Source organism: Cynocephalus volans, chromosome 10 (genome assembly GCF_027409185.1).
Source record: "Cynocephalus volans isolate mCynVol1 chromosome 10, mCynVol1.pri, whole genome shotgun sequence".
NCBI classification, from domain to species: domain Eukaryota; kingdom Metazoa; phylum Chordata; class Mammalia; order Dermoptera; family Cynocephalidae; genus Cynocephalus; species Cynocephalus volans.
The window spans coordinates 59502393-59520013 of NC_084469.1; the positions used below are offsets into that span (position 1 = coordinate 59502393).

The 17621-nt window shown below is 54.2% G+C and overlaps 1 protein-coding gene across 1 annotated transcript; it reads right to left on the bottom strand.

The window, feature by feature from the left end:
* Nucleotides 1-3377: 3377 nt before the first annotated feature.
* ERF (ETS2 repressor factor) lies at nt 3378-10232 on the bottom strand. Its single transcript, XM_063111812.1, has 4 exons — nt 10099-10232; nt 5445-5679; nt 4948-5063; nt 3378-4840 (listed from the first exon to the last, which is right to left on the bottom strand). The coding sequence occupies exons 1-4, from the start codon at nt 10118-10120 to the stop codon at nt 3552-3554; spliced, it is 1662 nt and encodes a 553-aa protein (XP_062967882.1). The 5' UTR covers nt 10121-10232; the 3' UTR covers nt 3378-3551.
* Nucleotides 10233-17621: the final 7389 nt, after the last annotated feature.

The following is a 17621-nucleotide window of genomic DNA, read 5'->3' on the forward strand; positions in this document are numbered from 1 at the left end:
CTGTAATCCCTAACAGACACACAACAGAGGCATAGTAAAGCCTTTTCAGACTACATTACCCAGAAGGCAAAGCGCCCACACACTTCCGCTCCCTTCGCAAAGCATGCGGCTACATCGGTCACAGATCGGAGCGGGTGTTTCTGGGAGTTGTAGTTTCCCAGCCAAATGGTGCCTGCTGCCCTCTGATGGCAGCTTTGAGTGGAAAAGTAAAAGTCCGAGTCAAGTCCAGAGGCCTAGGGAGTCTGACAAGGAACCAAGAAGGTTCAAAGGGCAGCGGAGCGCAGTGGGATAGCGGCGGCTACTTAACCGCCACAACCCCTAGGACATGCGCAGTGGGCCACGCGTGGGCAACCTGCACGAGATTGAGGTCCATGGGAGTTTGAGGGCGACGATCCGAGGAAATCTATCAGGATGTTTGTAGGGGATGGGAATGTTTGTAGAGGATGGGAATGTTTGTAGGGGATGGGAATGTTTGTAGAGGGGTGCTAGGAAGTGTCTAAGAGGGGCCTAAGGGTGTCTGCAGGGGCTGAGGGAAGTCCGTGAAGAGGTGAAGGGGTCTTTGATGAGCTATAGGCACTTGAGACCAATTATTGGGGAACAGTGGAGATGTCTGAGGGGACTTAGGGAGTCTGTAAAAGGTCTTTGGGAGACTGCGAGAAATTACTGGTGACTGTGGGGATCCCTTAGCAACCTGAAAGGGTGAGGGATGGTTGACAAGCATCAGGAAGGAGCTTTGGGAGTCTATTGGGTGCTGGAGGACTGTAGGTGCAAAGAGGGTCTTTGATGGGATGAATGAATCTGTGAAGTGTCCTGAGGATCTACAACAGGCTTTCTACTTGGAAATAAGATCTCGGAGGACATGAACAGGACCAAGGGTGTCTTCCTATAGGAACATTTCAGGACTGCAAATGGATTTAGGTGGGTGATTAAAGATTGGGGGAGCCCCTAGAGATTCCTGGGCCAGATGCCACCTGTGACATCCCACACAACTAGAATCTGGGGCAACAAGTCATGGTCTGACCTGGTGAGCAGTTCTGGAGCTCAACACTTACGAATACATGTGAGAGGTGCTTTGAAGGCTCTGAGGTCAGGGCCTTAGGCTACTAGTCAGGGCCCTATCTCCCTCCCCCCAGTGACATCCCCCTTTTCTCCATCATCTCACTACCTCCAACTCAGCCGCATCTATGTTGCCAGGAGACATGCCTCATCCCAACTTCCAGAAATAGCCCAGTAGCCCCCACCCCAGGGAATGACTTACATCACCCAGGAGAGGGAGCAGTTGCCTGCAGCATGCCAAGGGAGCCTCGGTTCCCTGCCAATATCCCAGCCTTGGATTCTCTCTTCACTGCCAACCAGCATCATCTGGGACCACCCACCCTGGGCTGGCATGAGATGAGGTTCAAGCAAAAGTGGGTAGCAGTTGCCAGTCAACATCTCTTCTCCCTCAGGGTTGCACAGGGTGGGGTTTCATGGTGAAGGCAGTCCAATAGGCCTTAAACTCTCAATTCCCACTCCATCTCCTTCCCCTTTCTGGGCCTCAGGCACCTCACCTGCACTGAAGGGATTGGACTTGTTTCTAAGGGCACTTAGAAACAACTGGATTCCTTGTTCTGATTCTTTGATCCCTGATTTGAGCTCTCCAAACTCAACTTCTAACTTTATTTGTTCATCTGTTAGACCCCATGATCCTGAGACTCTCATCTGGATCCTACCATCTTGGCTTTAGAGAGAAAGGAGTTGTTCAAAGAGCATGGGCTTTGGAAACAGAACTCATTTAGTCCTGGCTCAGCCTTAGGACCTTAGGCAAGACACTTAACTGAGTCAGTTGCCCCTACCTTGTTGGATGTTTTTTTTTTTTAAAAAAAAGATAATCGGTAAGGGGATCTTAACCCTTGACTTGATGTTGTAAGCACCACTCACCTAAGTGAGCCACGGGCCGGCCCCCTTGTTGGATGTTGATGGGGCTAAAGCAATACAGCTCCTAAGTACTTGGCACACAGTAGCTCAATCAAGTAATTATGACCAATGAGCCAGTCCCTTCTCAACTTGCTGGCCAGGGGTGTTCCCAGGGTTGGACTGAAAAATAGTTACCTTGTGAGGTCTCCATATAAGTGTCTCCTTGCTTAACTCAAAGTACCCTGAAGAGAATGATGTAAGGAGAATGCTAGAGGCAGTGCAAAAAGAGCTCCTGGCCTTCACTGGGTACTGGGGGTTTGGGCAGAAATTAACAGGACCAGAAAGAAAAGGCATTTCAGGCCATCAGAAGAGCACGGACACACTGGCTGGTTAGTTCAGTAGGTTGGAGCAGTTATAACATCAAGGACAAGGGTTTGGATCCTCATACCAGTCAGTCACCAACAAAAAAACAAAAAAAGCAGCACAAAGGCAATGGATTTAATGGGTGAAGAATCTAAAGAGCTTCTAAGGACAAGCAGATCCCCATGGAATAGGGGAGCAGACAGATATAGTGACAGAGTAAGCTCTGGGGTTTATGTACCCCTAAGGTCAGATAATTTCCCAGGCCTGGATTTGACCCATTCAGATGGAGTTAGGACCTCTGGCCACAAATCCACTGGGGTCCCAAAGTAGGCCCCATCTTTCAGAGTCAAGCAAAAGCTGTGGTCCTGCAGCAACTACACCCAGCACCTAAGACAGATGACCACATCCAAAGGTCCAAAGTTTTATTGTTTTGAATACATTCTCCATCAGCCCCCCTACTCCCTCCCCCCTCCATCCCCAATACAGAATAAGGCTTGACCACAGCTCCCCTACCCAACCCCAGGGGCCCCAGCTGGGAGGCAGAGGGGGCTTCCAGTTTGGTTTCAGGGCACCCCCTTCCCAACCCCCAATTCACCTGCCCATGGGCCAGTCCTAGGAGCAGCTGGGGGTGAAGGGGGTGGATGGGTGCTAGGGTGGGGAGTGGGAGAGGGATAGCAGGCACTTGTAGAGATTTGTGGCCCATGGGCTGCACCCCTCACCCTCTTCCACCCCCCCCACTGACATGGAATTTTTGGTTCATCATAAAATTCTCCCTCCCTCCCCTGCTGCAACCTTGTGGGGTATGAGAAACCCAGGCACTCTTGGCCCCTGGAGGGGCAGGGAAGGCAGGATTAGAGCTAAGGATGGCTGGGGGTGGAAGGAGAGAGGTACAAGAGGCAGAGGAAAGGAAGGGAGACAAGGCTTTACTTCCTAAGCGATTGTAATAAAAAAGTTCCTGGGTGTTAAGGCCAAAGCCTCAGTTCAAATATAAATTCCCCAGAATGGAGGTGGCCCCCTTAACTCCCCCCTCCCTCCCCACTACCACCACTTTGCCTGGAGCTTAGAAACCCACAGAGACAGGGGATAACCCCCAGCCCTGGGCACCCACCCACCCCACCATTAAAAAAAAGAAATTAAAGTTTTATACAAAATGTGGGGAGGAAAAAGGGAGGAGGCAAGGAAGAGACTAGAGAGTTATCCTCACCTCCAGGGCATGGGGGGGGGGGGTGGTTAAGGCAGCAAAAGAAGCATGGGGGGTGGGGAGGGAAACGTGAGTCCCCTGCCCACAGCCCTCAGGAATCTCGGTGCTCCAGGGAGAGCTGGGCCGTGGCATGCTGGAGGTCAGAGCTCACCCGCCTTGGGGTGAGTGGTCCCCCAGCCTCCCGGGGCACCTCCCCACGCACCTTCTTGTCCTCACCCTCATCCTCAAGGCCCCCAGCAGGGCCTCCACCCCCCTCCAGGCGACAGTCTTCACTCCAGCGCCGCTTAAAGCGCAGCTTGAGGGGCATGCACTGGGCTGCCCCAGGTGTGTCGCCCAGTTCAGGCTTGGGGGGCGCAGGTGGGGCACGGGGTGTCTTGAACACCTCCCCATCTTCCTCATCCTCATCACTAATGTCAGTCACCTCCACCTCCTCCGACTCGCCTTCCGAGATAGGCTCCACCTTGATCTGCGGTGGTGGTGGTGGCGGGGCCAGCACCCCAGCCCCCTCAGCCAGCCCGCCTGTGCCACTGCCAATGCCAATGCCAACACTGCCCTTGTCGGCACCTACTGGAGCCTTCTCCCCAGCTGCCCGCCGGCGTCCTAGCGGGGGTGGCTGGAGCTTAAACTTGAATGGGGAAGAAGAGGAAGAAGAGGAGGACGAGGCCGAGGAGGGGACTGGTGGGGTCTCAGGTGCCACTGGCGGCAGCGGGCACTTGTCAGGGCGCTGGGGCTGGGGCACCACCAGCCCAGGGTAGTGCAGGAAAGCGCGGGGGCTGAGGTGGTAGTTGTAGACGCTTTGGGTGTGGGCCTGCAGGTACCGTTTCATGTCCTCAGGGCTGAAGGAGAAGTGGGAGCCTCCTCCTGAGCCGCTGGGGCCACTGCCACCACTGGGGTACATAGGGCTCAGCGTGGGCGAGGGTGTGTAGGCCAGGTGGGTGGGCGTCATAGGCAGAGCCGGTGAGAGCTGAGGGGGGAGCAGAGAGCCAGGCCCGGCCAGAGGTGACACAGGGAAGGGGCTGAGGGGTTCAGGGCCTCCCCGGGGCCGGGGGTAGACACGGAAGACGCCAGGGTCATGGGGCAGGCGGGCCAGGGGGGGCCCTCGGAAGGCACCCAGCTCCGGAGGGCCAGGTGGTCGGGCCCGGAGGTCCTCTCCTAGCGGCTCCTCCAGCTCTGATGTGCCATCACTACAGTCACTGACAGAGCCTCGGCCCAGGCGGCGGGCCACCACAGCTGAGAAGAGTGAGGATGAGGATGAAGAGCAGGCCGGTGGTGAGCGTGGGTCCTCGGTCGGGGACAGCACCTCAGAGGGCGTCGAGGGAGGGAAGCGGAAGTGGCTGCTGCCCGACGGCACTGGTGGGGCACTCTGGGGCACAGCACCCCCTGGCAGGAGAGGAGAGACTTGGGTGTCAAGGCCCCCGGCCTAGCATGGACATACAGACAGACCCTCTTCCCCCTGTGAGGCCATTCCCATTAACCCTGGTACTCACCAGCCAACCCCACATCGATAAAAGGGTAATTAACCAGCACCAGTTTGTTGAAGTTGAACTTGTAGGTAAACCGTTTCCCCTTGGTCTTGTGCAGAATGCGTTTGTTGTAATAATAGCTGTGGGTGTAGAAACACCATTGGTCAGTCACACAGGACCCAGGTCTTACCTCCAAACCTTGACATGAGTTTAGGTGCTGCTTACAAAGGGCAACCAAGAAACACGGGCCACACAAGAGAAATCAAGTGCCCAGACAGTGGGGACCAACTCTCCCCTCAGGTCTGGGGCCAGACTAAAGGCTCTACCAATGACCATTCTCTCCTCAGGACACTTTCTGTGTTACCAAACGGCTTGGAGAAGAGCTAGGACTTGCCCAAAGTCACACAGCTAGGATTTGGCAGAGCCCTGAGTCAAACCCAAAGCCTGTTCCCAAGGGTCGGGGGCTGTCCAACTAGTGGGAACTGTCCACATCTGCTCAGGGGCCCCCAGCTCCTCCTCACCGCAGGGCCCGGCTCAGCTTGTCGTAATTCATCTGGGGCTTGCACTTGCGGACGCCCCAGAGCCGGGCCACCTCATCAGGGTCCTTGATGACAAACTCCCCGTAGTCCCCCTGCCAGGCGATGACGCCCTGGTACTCCTCTTTCCGAAGCAGCTCCAGGATAAAGTGCCACAGCTGGATCTGCCTCGAGCCAGGGGACGACTCCGGCTTGTAGGCCCAATCCGGGAAGGCAAACCCTGGGGACGGGAGACAGGGAGTGGCCCTGTGTCAGGACACCAAGTCTGGCGCTCTGGGTTCCATACCAGGGTCCACCTCCTACCCCACCCTCAACATAGGGAAATCCATCTCCCCTCAGTCAAGTCAAGACCTGAATTAGAAAAAGACAGTGCGTGTCTGTGTGTGTGTGAGGGGGCTAGACGGGAGCCAGGGGGAGGGGAAGCTGGAGCCTGCTCCAGCGACACCAGGAGAAACAGGAAACCGTCGGCGGCGGGTCCCGGGGCCAGTGCCAGGGGGCCAGGCACCAAGCCAGGCCAGCGGGCAGGGCTGCCAGTGGGGGAGGGGCAGGAAGGTGCACACGTGGCCAACAGAGTTGGGGCTCAGCCCCCTCAGCCCCCCCTTCTCATTCAGAGTCAATTATGCCCCCCCTCCCCCCTAGCTCTTCTGGTCCCCTCCTTAGACCATACACTATCTTCCTCTCAAGGCCCAAGAGAAACCCCGTTCCTACCCTAGGACCTGAGAGGAGGATTTTTTTTCTTAAAAGACCAGGAGGGGTGGGGTGGCTGGTTGACGATGAGGTCAGCGCTTGCACACACAGAGGCTTCTGTCTTCCCTGGAGAGTGAAACCCAGACTGTCTGAGAGGGCGCCCCCCCACCCCCCCCAGCCCTGGACCCTCTGAGTTGCACTGCCCTCCCCAGACCCAGGCATCCAGGCCCAACCTGGCTGGAAGGCCCCCAGCCCAGACCTTGAGATTAAGCAGGCACTGCTGGAGCTGTCGCACTCTTCTCACTTCTGCCTCCTCATCCTCAGCTTCTTCCCTGCCCACCTGCCTGCCTGCCCCCAGCATTAACCTTGGGTAGAGGTTGGTGGTGGGCTGGCTGGTCCCTGGAGGGGGTGGGCAGCCCGGGGTGGGGGTGGGGGGCTGCGGTTGTTGTCATTTCCCAAACCCCCGGGTAATCAGGGGCCATCAATAATTCAGCACTAGGCAGCCGGTAATGGAGGGATGGGAGGAGGGAAAGGGGAGGAAGGGAAGGAGGGGGGAGGCAGGACAGGGGCCCTGGTACCACTAGAGAAGGAGAACATCAAGGTGGACTGCTAAAGATGGACAGGTCCCAAGTCCCTGTCAGGCTGCTGGAGTCAGTCTTCCTCCTTTGGCCTAAGTTCAAGCAGGTACCAACCAGGCCTCTGGGCAACACTGAGCCTCCCCCGAAGACTCCACCCCAGTCTGGAATCCAACAGGGGATCCTTCCCCTTGGGAACACAGAGGATCAGTAGTTCCTGCTCCCATAGGGCCCACACCCTCCAAACCCTGAGCTTACTGTCCTGCACAGGGAGCCAGGCCCCTGACCCCTGGCCCTGAGTAGACTGGCAGGGCCAGTAGGCTTTCCCCACATAGTCCCTGCTTCATTCAGGAAACCCAGCCTCAAACCAGCCCCTCCAAGCTCCCAGGATATGACCTCCAGCTGTTCAGACCCAGAGTCCTTCACCAGCAGCCCCTGCTCTATTTAGATGTGACAGTCCCTGGCAACTCTTTCCAGGAACCCTAGCATCCATAGCCCTATCCCTCTGTTGGGACTCTAGGTGTTCACCCAATTTTCCTCACCCTGCTAGAGAACCCAGGTGCTAAGTTCTCCCTGAGGCCCAGAGTTCTTTGGGACCCAGGTGACCAAGCCACTAGCTCCGTGCATCCTCTCCAAAAAGCTCCTGGCCCCCCTCAGGGCACCAAACTCCATGCTACTCCCACCTCAGCACCAATCTGGCTCCTAGACCCGGGGGGTGGGGGTGGGGGGGCTTGAAACCGTTGAGCCATCAGTCTGTGGGTGGGGGGTATACTGACTTCCACCCTCCCCCCCAAATTAAAGCCACCCTTCCCAGCCCACCAGCCCCAGCCTCCGTGTCCCGGTAACCAGGCAACGTGTGTGCAGCGACAGTCCTGGGAGCGGGGGAGCAGGAGGCTAAAAATAAACTTTGCAGAAGAGAGGGAGTGAGAGAGACTACATGCAACACAAAGGGAACTCGGAAAGGAGGTGGGGGGGCTCTGGAAGGGCCTCAAGCGGCATTCTGGGAGCTGTCCCAGGCCCCCTAGTTAACCCTCTTCCCTGAGCAACCCCCCTCACCCCCCAGGGCCTGGACCTCAACTCCCACTCCTGGCAGGGACCCTTCCCTGCTCCCAGGCCCACCCCAATGCCAGCTTTCCTCATCCGACACAGCATACATGAAGGCCTGTTCCCAGCTTCGGGGGGAAAATGAAGGGAGGGGTGACGTCAGGGTATCTCAATGGGGCTCTGTTCCCCAGGCCTTGGAGCCAGGAGCCAGGAGCCAGGCACGAGCAAGGGGAACATGAGTGTGTGTGTGTTGTGTATGGGTCCACGTGCTTAAAACAGGGAAACACCGGACTAGCATCAAGAAAGCTTGGGGGTGCAGGGCTTGTGGAGCATGGGGGTCCACTGAGGCAGCAAATGAACAGCCATAGAGAGAGGGATGCAGGAAATTGCGAGATGGTGTAAAGGTGGCAGCTGACAAACAGGAAGGGATGGGAGGCAGGGTCCCAAAAGGCATATCTGGGTTCCACAGTGGTGGGGTAGGGATTCTCCCGGACTGCAAGCCTGAGAGTGCAGAACTCCTGGGCACCCCCCAACTTCACCTGACTGCCCAAACTTTTTTTTAAGGTACTATAGGGGTTGGAAGGGAGGAGTGGTTGTAAAGGAGGAATACGAATACGCCGGCCTCCTGGGGGGACCCGCCACCTCCCCCGCTCCAGGCAGCCCTCTATGGCGCCAGAGCCGGGGAAAAAACAGGAAGTGGGAAACAGCCACGGTAGAGGAGAGAGGGGCTGGGATGGAGGATCCAATGGAGGTGCGCATAGCCCCCAACAGCGAGGCAGACGGAAACACGAACAGATGAGGAGGCCACTCCAGACCCCTCGCTTCTTTCCACTCCCCCAGTTAAAAAACCCACACATTGCTCCGGCCCCCAGACAGGGTTGGGGGAGCGGCCCAGCCGGTGCCATTCGGCCAAGGCCCTCAGTACGAAGGGAAAACGAGGCGGGGTTGTCTGGGCGCCTCGGCCCCCTCCTCGGGCGAGGGGAAGTTCTTGCTTCCCCCAAGACCCAGCAGCTCGGGAGCCTGTGGGAGCCAGGGAGCTTGAAGGACGCACGTGACTGACCCTACTGCACTCCGCACCCCTGCCCCACCCCCAGCCCCCCTCCTCGGCCCCAATCCCCTGGCGCTTGAGCCCTGCTCCGAGCCCTTTAAGAGCCGCCCCCACCCGCCGAGCAGGGGGGTGGGGTGGGTGGGCCGGTCGGGGCACACACCCGCACACAGGAGCCCTAGCCGCGGCCGCCGCCGGGGGAAGGAAACAAGTTTGAACAGCGGCGCCCGGCCCCCTTCCCCCTCCCCCGTCCCCGCCCCGGGCCGGATTCCGACGGGGTAGACGGGCAGGGGGCGGCTAGGACCCCTCCCCCGCGCGCTCGGGCGCAAAGTCCACATTGCACGAGCCCGGGGGCGGCGGGGGAGGGGGGAAAGGTCCGAGTGGGAGGGGGCTAATCCCACTGCCCCCCGCTCTCCGACCGAGGGGGGAGGGGAACCCTGGCCCCTTAAGGAGGAGCAAGTTGGCGGGGAAGAGAAGGGAGGAGGGAAAAGACGGCTCGCTGAAACAGAAGAGCTGGATCAGGGAGGGAGGGCGAGGGGGGAGCCTCGGTGTCCCACCCCCTCACCTCACCTTCCCCACGCTCCTCAACCCAGGGCCCCTGGCGGCGCGGGAGGAGGGTATCCAGGTCTCCCCAGAGCCACCTTAAAGCCGCGCGTTCTAAGGTCGGAAACAAAAAGTTCCTTTTTCGAACGTTCGGGCTGCGCTTTGGAACTTTGCGACTCGGCGCGGGCGGGGGAGCGAGGAACCGGCGGAGACGGGGCGGGGGAGGGGCGGCGCAGCCCGGACCCCGAATCCCCAGCTTCTCACTTCACGCCCTCCGCCTAAAGACCATCCCTTAACCTCCCCCAACCCGTTGCGGGGCAGGCGCCGCCGTGAAGGTCAAGGGCCGGACCGCGCAGCGCAGAACCGGGGAGAGCCGGCCCCGTGGACAGCCCCCACCCACCCCACACACGTCCCGGCCCCTAGAGTGCAACGTGACAGAGCGAAGGGGAGGAACCCCGCCACCCCCGTGATCCCAGGAGTTGGGGAGCCCAGCTTGCGGTGTCCAGGCAGGGAGAGAGGACCAGGACCCGCAGCACCCACAGCACTCCGCCCGGAGCCAAGAATCGGGGTCCCAGGCAGCACCTCCTCTCGCGCTGCGAGAAGCAACAGGTCTCGAGTGCTTAGGGGTCCCCCAGAACGGGGGATCACTGGGGTTCCTCCAGAACCCTTCAACCCCCCCCAAAGTTTCTCCGCCCGGTTTCCCGAGGCAACAAGTCTCCCCCACACGTGCTGCCCCCGCCCACACCTGTGTCCGCCGGGGTCTTCATGCTGGGGGGCCCGGGGCGAGGTGCTCCGACTCCGGGCCGCGGCTCCCGGCGCCCGCGCTGCCCCGTCCCGTCCCGCGCCCGTCGGGCTGCCCTCGCCGCCTCACCCGGCCTCGCCTCTCAGAGCCTCTCCCCTCCCCGCCGCCGCCTCCCGGGTTAATATCGCACTCCGGGGCCGGGACGCCCACGCCCCCCGGCCGGCTACGTCACCGCCGCGTCGCCATGGAGACACTGCGCCCGCCCCCTCCTCGCACACTCACACACACGCTCGCGGGCGCACAGCCACTGAGGACCAACCGGCTCTGGGCTTAAAGGGGCCGCACGGCGGGGGAGGGAGGAAGGAGCGGGTAGGATGGGATGGGGTCCTGGAGGTCATGACCCTTCTCCGAGGCTTCAAATCTGAACATAAGTCCTCCGCACTTGCTACCTGCCGCCCCCGCTCCTCTTCTGCCCACTAGGGGTTCTAGAGTTTCTTTGGGGAGCCTGTAAGCGGGGAAGGGGGGCGCGGAGAGGGGACCTTCTGAGGGGGTTCAGAAACTTTTGGGGGAAGGGGCATGGATCTTTAGGGAGGAGGCAGAATCTTCTCTGCAGGGGAGCGGGGTCAGGACCTTAGAGGATGATCAAGACCGTAGCATTTCCCATCCTGGCCTTACTCACCCCACCCCCACCTCACCCTGAGTCTGAATGGGGGCAGCTGTCCAGGGGTTGGGTGGAATGGGTGGGAAGCATTTCCCAGCATCGGAAATGGGGAGGCGGCTGTGCCCTCCGTTCCTGTGGGGATGGGGTCTTGGCCTTTCTGATAGCCGCCGTCCAGCTGGGGAGGAAGTGACCAGAGACAATGTATTCGGGAGCCACCACCACCACCACTACCATCCACAGTCTGCAGCTGTCCTGGGGACATGGCTGGCGCCGGAGGTCCCACCACCTCCACCACTAGGGCAGGGGGTTCCGGAGGTGGAGCCAGGATGCGAGGGGGCGACCAAAGTCTGAACAAATGTGCTCCCAAGGGACACTGGGGTCGCCAGGAAAGAGGAAGATAGGGCTTAAGACTGAAGGCCGGGCTGGCCCTTTAGCTCAGCTGGTTAGAGTGTGGTGCGGATAACACCAAGGTCCAAGGTTCGATCCCTGTAAGGGCAGCCGCCAAGAAAGAAAAAAAAAAAAAGACTGAAAGACGGGAGCTTAGGGGAGTGCTAAGTCTCTCTCCCTTCTCCCCAGCAGCAGCAGGATGGATGGAACCTAAGGCCCTGGGAAACAGGAAATCAGAATGCAGATCTGATGGAGGTAGCAGGGTATGGGGAAAGTAGAACCAATATTCACAGACAGAGTCTTAAAAGAGATTCTGAGGTACCAAAGGAGGGGGGCTCAGGACTGAAACCTGGAAGATGGGCAGAGAGAGACAGACAAGCCACAGGGTGGGAAGGCCTGTGGGGGTCAGGCTCTGGGTTGTTAGGGCTTCAAGTCCAGCTTCCTCATTGCTAGATTCCTAGTGTGCCTTAGCCAGCTCCTCACCAGAGCCTCAGAAGAAGTCTCAGGCCTCTTCCTTGGGGAGATCAAGGCCTCCAGGGAAGCGTCCTCCCCCCACCCCGGCCAAGGAATTAGGAATTATGTAACCCTGCCTAGGACAGCGCAGCTCCTCCACGTATATTGTTACCCTCTGAGAGCAGTGTGGTCCAGCAATAATAATTATCATCACTGTTAGAATAACAGCTCCTGAGTTCCGAGTGCTCAGTGTGTGCGAGGAGCTAGGCCAAGCACTGTCAGGGGCATCTTGTCATTTAGTCCTCACAAAATCTCATTGAGGGACATTACTATTGTTATCCTCATTTACAGATTGAGAAAGTGAGGCTCAGAGGGGAAATCAGTCTGCTAATGTTGTATAGCCAGGACTAGTTTGAAACCAGGATTCGCACCCAGATCTATCCAATTCCAAATCACCACCTTTATTTTTTATTTATTTATTTTTTTTTTAAAAAGATGACCGGTAAGGGGATCTCAACCCTTGACTTGGTGTGGTCAGCACCACGCTCACCCAGTGAGCGAACCGGCCATCCGTATATGGGATCCGAACCCGGGGCCTTGGTGTTATTAGCACCGCACTCTCCCGAGTGAGCCACGGGCCGGCCCCCAAATCACCACCTTTAACCATCAAGACAGAGACCTGGGCCGGCCCGTGGCTCACTCGGGAGAGTGCGGTGCTGATAACACCAAGGCCACGGGTTCGGATCCCATATAGGGATGGCCGGTTGCTCACTGGGTGAGCGTGGTGCTGACAACACCAAGTCAAGGGTTAAGATCCCCTTACCGGTCATCTTTAAAAAAAAAAAAAAAAAAGACAGAGACCTGGGTTGCAACCCTAACTCTGCTACTTCCTATCTGTGACATAGAGCAAGTAAGTTAACCTCTTTGAGCCTCAGTTTCCTCATCTGTAAAATGGGGGTGTGAATAGACCCTACATGATGAAGTTATTGTGAGAAATCAGGGATGTGAAGTAAGTATACCATAAATACTGGATTACCAGAGGTATCCAGAGGTATTAGTGGAGGTATATATAACTATATACCCCATGGATAATATGAGTACCCTTTACCCGGCAGACTCCAACTGTAGACAATAAACACACGGCATTGACAGTGTGAAATTGCCTATTGTCATAATCTCATCCTAACTCAGACAGCTCAATCCCACTGTTCCCATGAAAGAGCCGTAGAAGATAGGCATGCCTCATGGGAGCATCTGAACCATCTGCAGGGAATGGGAGTCCGGTGAAAATGTCCCCTGGGCCCCATGACTTCAGTGGTTTGTGCAAACCTGTCCATGGATATTGTAGCCTTTCAGGGGTCTGTGTGACTCCACCACAGAAATTTGTACCCTCTAGGATAATTTAATTGCTTCCTGAACACTGAGAGCCACCCCCAGAGATGGTAGAGATAGTGAACACCATCATTACTGTGTGAAACACCCAAATATTGTGAATTTGTGATAGAAACTACCCATCACCACTGGCCATTCCTTAAAAACATGCCATCCAACCAAGGTTATTCAACTCCAGTGAACAAGGGGACCCCCTCCCATTTCACTATGGAAAGCCTCCACAGATACTCCTGGGGCTGATGAAGAGTGCGGCCTCTCGTGGACCCAGAACACGCCTGAGATGAACAGCTCCATGGAGAAGACAACTCTTTCCAGACAGGACACCCCCACTCCCATGGACCTGGTAGTTCTTGTTCCAGTTTACTGCACTGACACAGATAATATTTATCCCACTGTTGTCAGGCAAAGGCATGGACAGGACCTGTGCCCATAAAAGTCACAACATTTCACAGACTTGTCACCTCTCTCCTGAAAAGGAAACTGTGTGGACAATAAAAATCATAATCACCACCCACCCATCAACCCTATGAGCAATAATGAACCATGAAGATACCAACAGCATTGTACTTCCCTTTGAAATAGTCTGACCCACTTCATATAGACAGTGTAGCCATCATAAATGTAACCCCATTATAATATCCCCCTTTCTCATCTCCCTGACCTGAGATGCTGAAGGCCCAGTATCTTCCATCCCCACTTGTTTCCTTCATGATCTCCACCAGTCCCGTGGTGGCTATACCTATGCTGATTATACGCACATTTCTATCTCCAGCCCGCAACTCGCCCCTGAACAATCTCCCACATCCAGCTGCCTCAACCAGTGTCTCCGTTTGGATTTCTCAAGCTTGCCAAAAAAAAAAAAAAAAAAAAAAAAAAAAAGGCCTTCCTGAGCTCCTCCAAACTGTTTCCCCCCGGTCTTCCCCATCTCAGGAAATTTCACCTTGATTTTGCTGGTTGCTCGGGCTGAACATCTTGTAGTCATCCCTGTCTCCTTTCTCTCATCCAACATCGAATCTGAAGGGAACTCCCATCGGTTCTACCTTTGGCTATTCCAGAACCAACTACTCTTCACCATCACCCCCCGCCCCCCAGTCCAGGGTCTCCTTACTAGCCTCTCCTGCTGCCATGAGCCCCTACAATCTGTGCTCCACCTGCAGCCAGAGGGGTTCTGGTAAATTAGATCATACCCCTTTGCTGCCCCAAATGCTCCAGTGGCCCCAGTGGCCCCTCTGCTCACTGGGAGTAAAAGCCAACCCCTTCCAGTGGCCTATGAGGCCCTTCCCTAAATTCACTAACCTCCTTTTCCTTCATTTCCACTCCAGCTACACTCAGCCTCTTTGCTATCTCTTGGACATGCCAGGCATATTCCTTCCTCAGGGACTTTGCTCATGCTTTTTCATCTGACAGGAAGGCTCTTCCCCAAGACAACTACATAGCTCTGTTCCTCATACCTTTCAGGTTTTTACTCAAAAACCACCTTCCCAATAAGATCCTGCCTGACCACTCTATTTTATATTGTAGCCCTTTTCTAGATCCATATGTTCCTTTTATGTGCTATTTTTCTCCATAGCACTTATCCTCATCTGACATAATATTTCCATAATGTATTCACTTGTTGCCTAAATCTCTTCTCTATGGAATAAAGGGCAGAGATTTTTTGCCTGTTTTGTTGCTTGTGACATCCACAGAGCCTGGCACAGTGCCTGTCAATCTATGATGAATGAATAACCCCATCTTTGGACAGTGAACCTCCAATGTAATACCAATAAATGTAACCCCATACACACAGAGAAACTCTCGTGGACAGTTAATGCCAGTGCAACACCCTAAAGACATGAATCCCAACACGAACCTCATAAACAGAGGAAACCCCATAAAGGATGTGATGTCCTTTTCTTTTTTCTTTTTGGCGGCTGGCCGGTACAGGGAACCAAACCCTTGACCTTGGTGTTATAAGGCCACATGGTCTAACCAACTGAGCTAACTGGCTAGCCTGATTGTCCTTCTGAATGTCAGCTCCACAAAGACAGGGATTTGGTTTATTTTCTTTACTACATTATCACCAGGGTCTAGACCAGTGTCTGTTATAAAATAGGCTGGTAATAGTATTTGCTAAAGTGAGTTGAGTCAACATAAAGCTGGTATAACCCCACCAACAGTATGAATCCATAAAATGGTACAGTGTCCATAACTGATATAAATCCACATATAAAGTGTGATTTTCATACCGACAGTGTATGTCTCAAATAGCACAATACTCAAAAACGATGTGAATCCCCATACAAGCAATGTGACCCTCATAAACAGTGTAAGCCCTAATGTAGACAGTGAAACCCTCATAAGCATCGTCAGCCCCATATAAATGGTGAGCCAGCGTATAAACAATGTGTGCCCCTGTACAATTCCATTAGTGTGACCTACCATGGAGGCAATGTAACCTCTTTTAACATTGTATGAACTCCTCTCTGAATAGTGTCAACTCCCATAACGTGGGTAAAACCCATATGCATGGGGTAACAACCATATAAACAGGGTCACTCCCATAAGCAGTGTAACTCTTCATGTGAAATGAACATGACCTCATGCAGTATAACCCATGGACATCGCGCTCCCATATAGATAGTGCCACTTGCCTGGGTGGACTACCAATGAGTACAGTATAGACTATGAACAGTGTAGACTCATCAATGCAACAGGTGCAATAAACCTCAATGTCAGTGTGTCAGCTTCATGAAATCATGGATAATATAACTCTTTTCCATAGACAGGTAGCAACTCCATGTTCGATTTAAACTCTTTGGGCCTTTGCGAACTTTATAAAATTATATGACTCTCCCCCCCCCAAAAAAGTCTTAATTCTCTCATAAAAAATTGCCCAACCCGTATTCTACACACACACACAGATTAAGACACTATGACTCTCTCAAGGGTGGTATATCCTATTATGGACAATGAGGTCCCCAATAAAGGTGAAGAGATGACTAATTCCTGAAGGGCAGGGCCTTCCCAGGGTCCAGTGCAGGACACAGCACATAAAAATCATAAGTCCTATTTATTGAGCACTTACTATATATAAGGCCATGGGTTAAACATCTCATTTCATCCTCACCTCAACTTTATGAGGTAGGTTCTCTAATTATCCCCACTAGACCATAATGTCTCCTGATGGATTGATAAATGTCCCATAGAAATGCTGACTCCTGGAATCATTCAAAAATGTGTCACTGTCACCACCATCACCATCACCACCAGAGCACACACAAAGTATGGACAAGGTTAGCAATAAGATTGTGACAGCATAAACTTTTCAGGTAGAGATAAATTCCTTCTGAATAACAATAATCGCAATTGCTAACATCTTGGAGGACTTAGTCTACTTACTCTTACACTGTTCTTTTTTTTTTTTGGCGGCTGGCCTCTATTCTAAATGCTTTGTACATGTTAACTCATTACATCTTCATAACAACCTTATCCCTTAGGGTTCTTTTATTATGTTTTTATTACAGGAGTGGAAATCAAGGCACAGTGGGATTAAGTGACTTGCCCAAGGTCACACTGCTGGGAAAAAGTCCAGCTGGGATTTGACCCTGGCAGCCTGGCTAAACCTGTGCTATCCTGCCTCCTGCAACATCACCCCTCACCCCACATGACAGTGTAATCTCAATGAACCATATAACTAAGTTAACTATGGTTTATGTAATTCTCCCAAGGGCAGAGACAGCTCCCTGCACATACCTTTCCTCTATGACAGGGGAAATAGGCCTTGGACAGTGTGAACTCCCACTGACGGGTTTCCTTCATGCATGGATTAACTCGCATAATCAGTGGGGATCCCTCAGTGGATATTACAATACCACACTCCAACAAACTGAGCTAACTGGCCAGCCCCTCCATGGATATAATAAATACAAGGGTACTTCGAAAAGTTTGTGCAAAAATAGTTTGGTTTTTTTTTCCAGGCTGGCTGGTACAGGGATCAAACCCTGGACCTTGGTGTAGTTCGTGCAAAAATATAATCAAAAGATAGTCTGAATCTTTCTGTGAACTTTTTGAAGTACCAGTTCATGAAAGCCAGAAATAATCCTTAACTGACAGCAGAGACCCCTTTTCTTTTTTATTTATTTATTTTTGTGACTGGCTGGTATGGGGAACGGGGAGACCCCTTTTCACTACAGTAGCAGAATGCTTCGTAGGCAGGGTGAGTTCCTCTCTAGAGAGTTCAGACTTTCCCCCTAATAGTCTAATTCTCCCTCACATCTGATGCGAACTGACTGTGGAACAAGAAACCCCATCCTAATCAATGGAAATGTCCTGCAAACACAATGTAAACTCCCACGAGCAATGTAAACTCCTGCTCAGTATAAGCCTCCCCACGGACAGTGTAATCTCCTCCACGCATAGGAAACTTTCTGTGGCTGCTGTGCACCCATTTTGTGACAGCATGAACCACTCCCCAAGGGTCTACCTAAGTGGGCAGCATGAACTCTTTCAATGAGTATAAATTTCTCACAGATCCAGCATCTACCAGATGAGCACAGTATAAACTGCCCTGCAAAATTTCCTTCAATTTTGGATTCACCCAATATGGAAGTATGAGCTGTCTTTTTAGAATAATGTTAAAATAGGGCCTGGC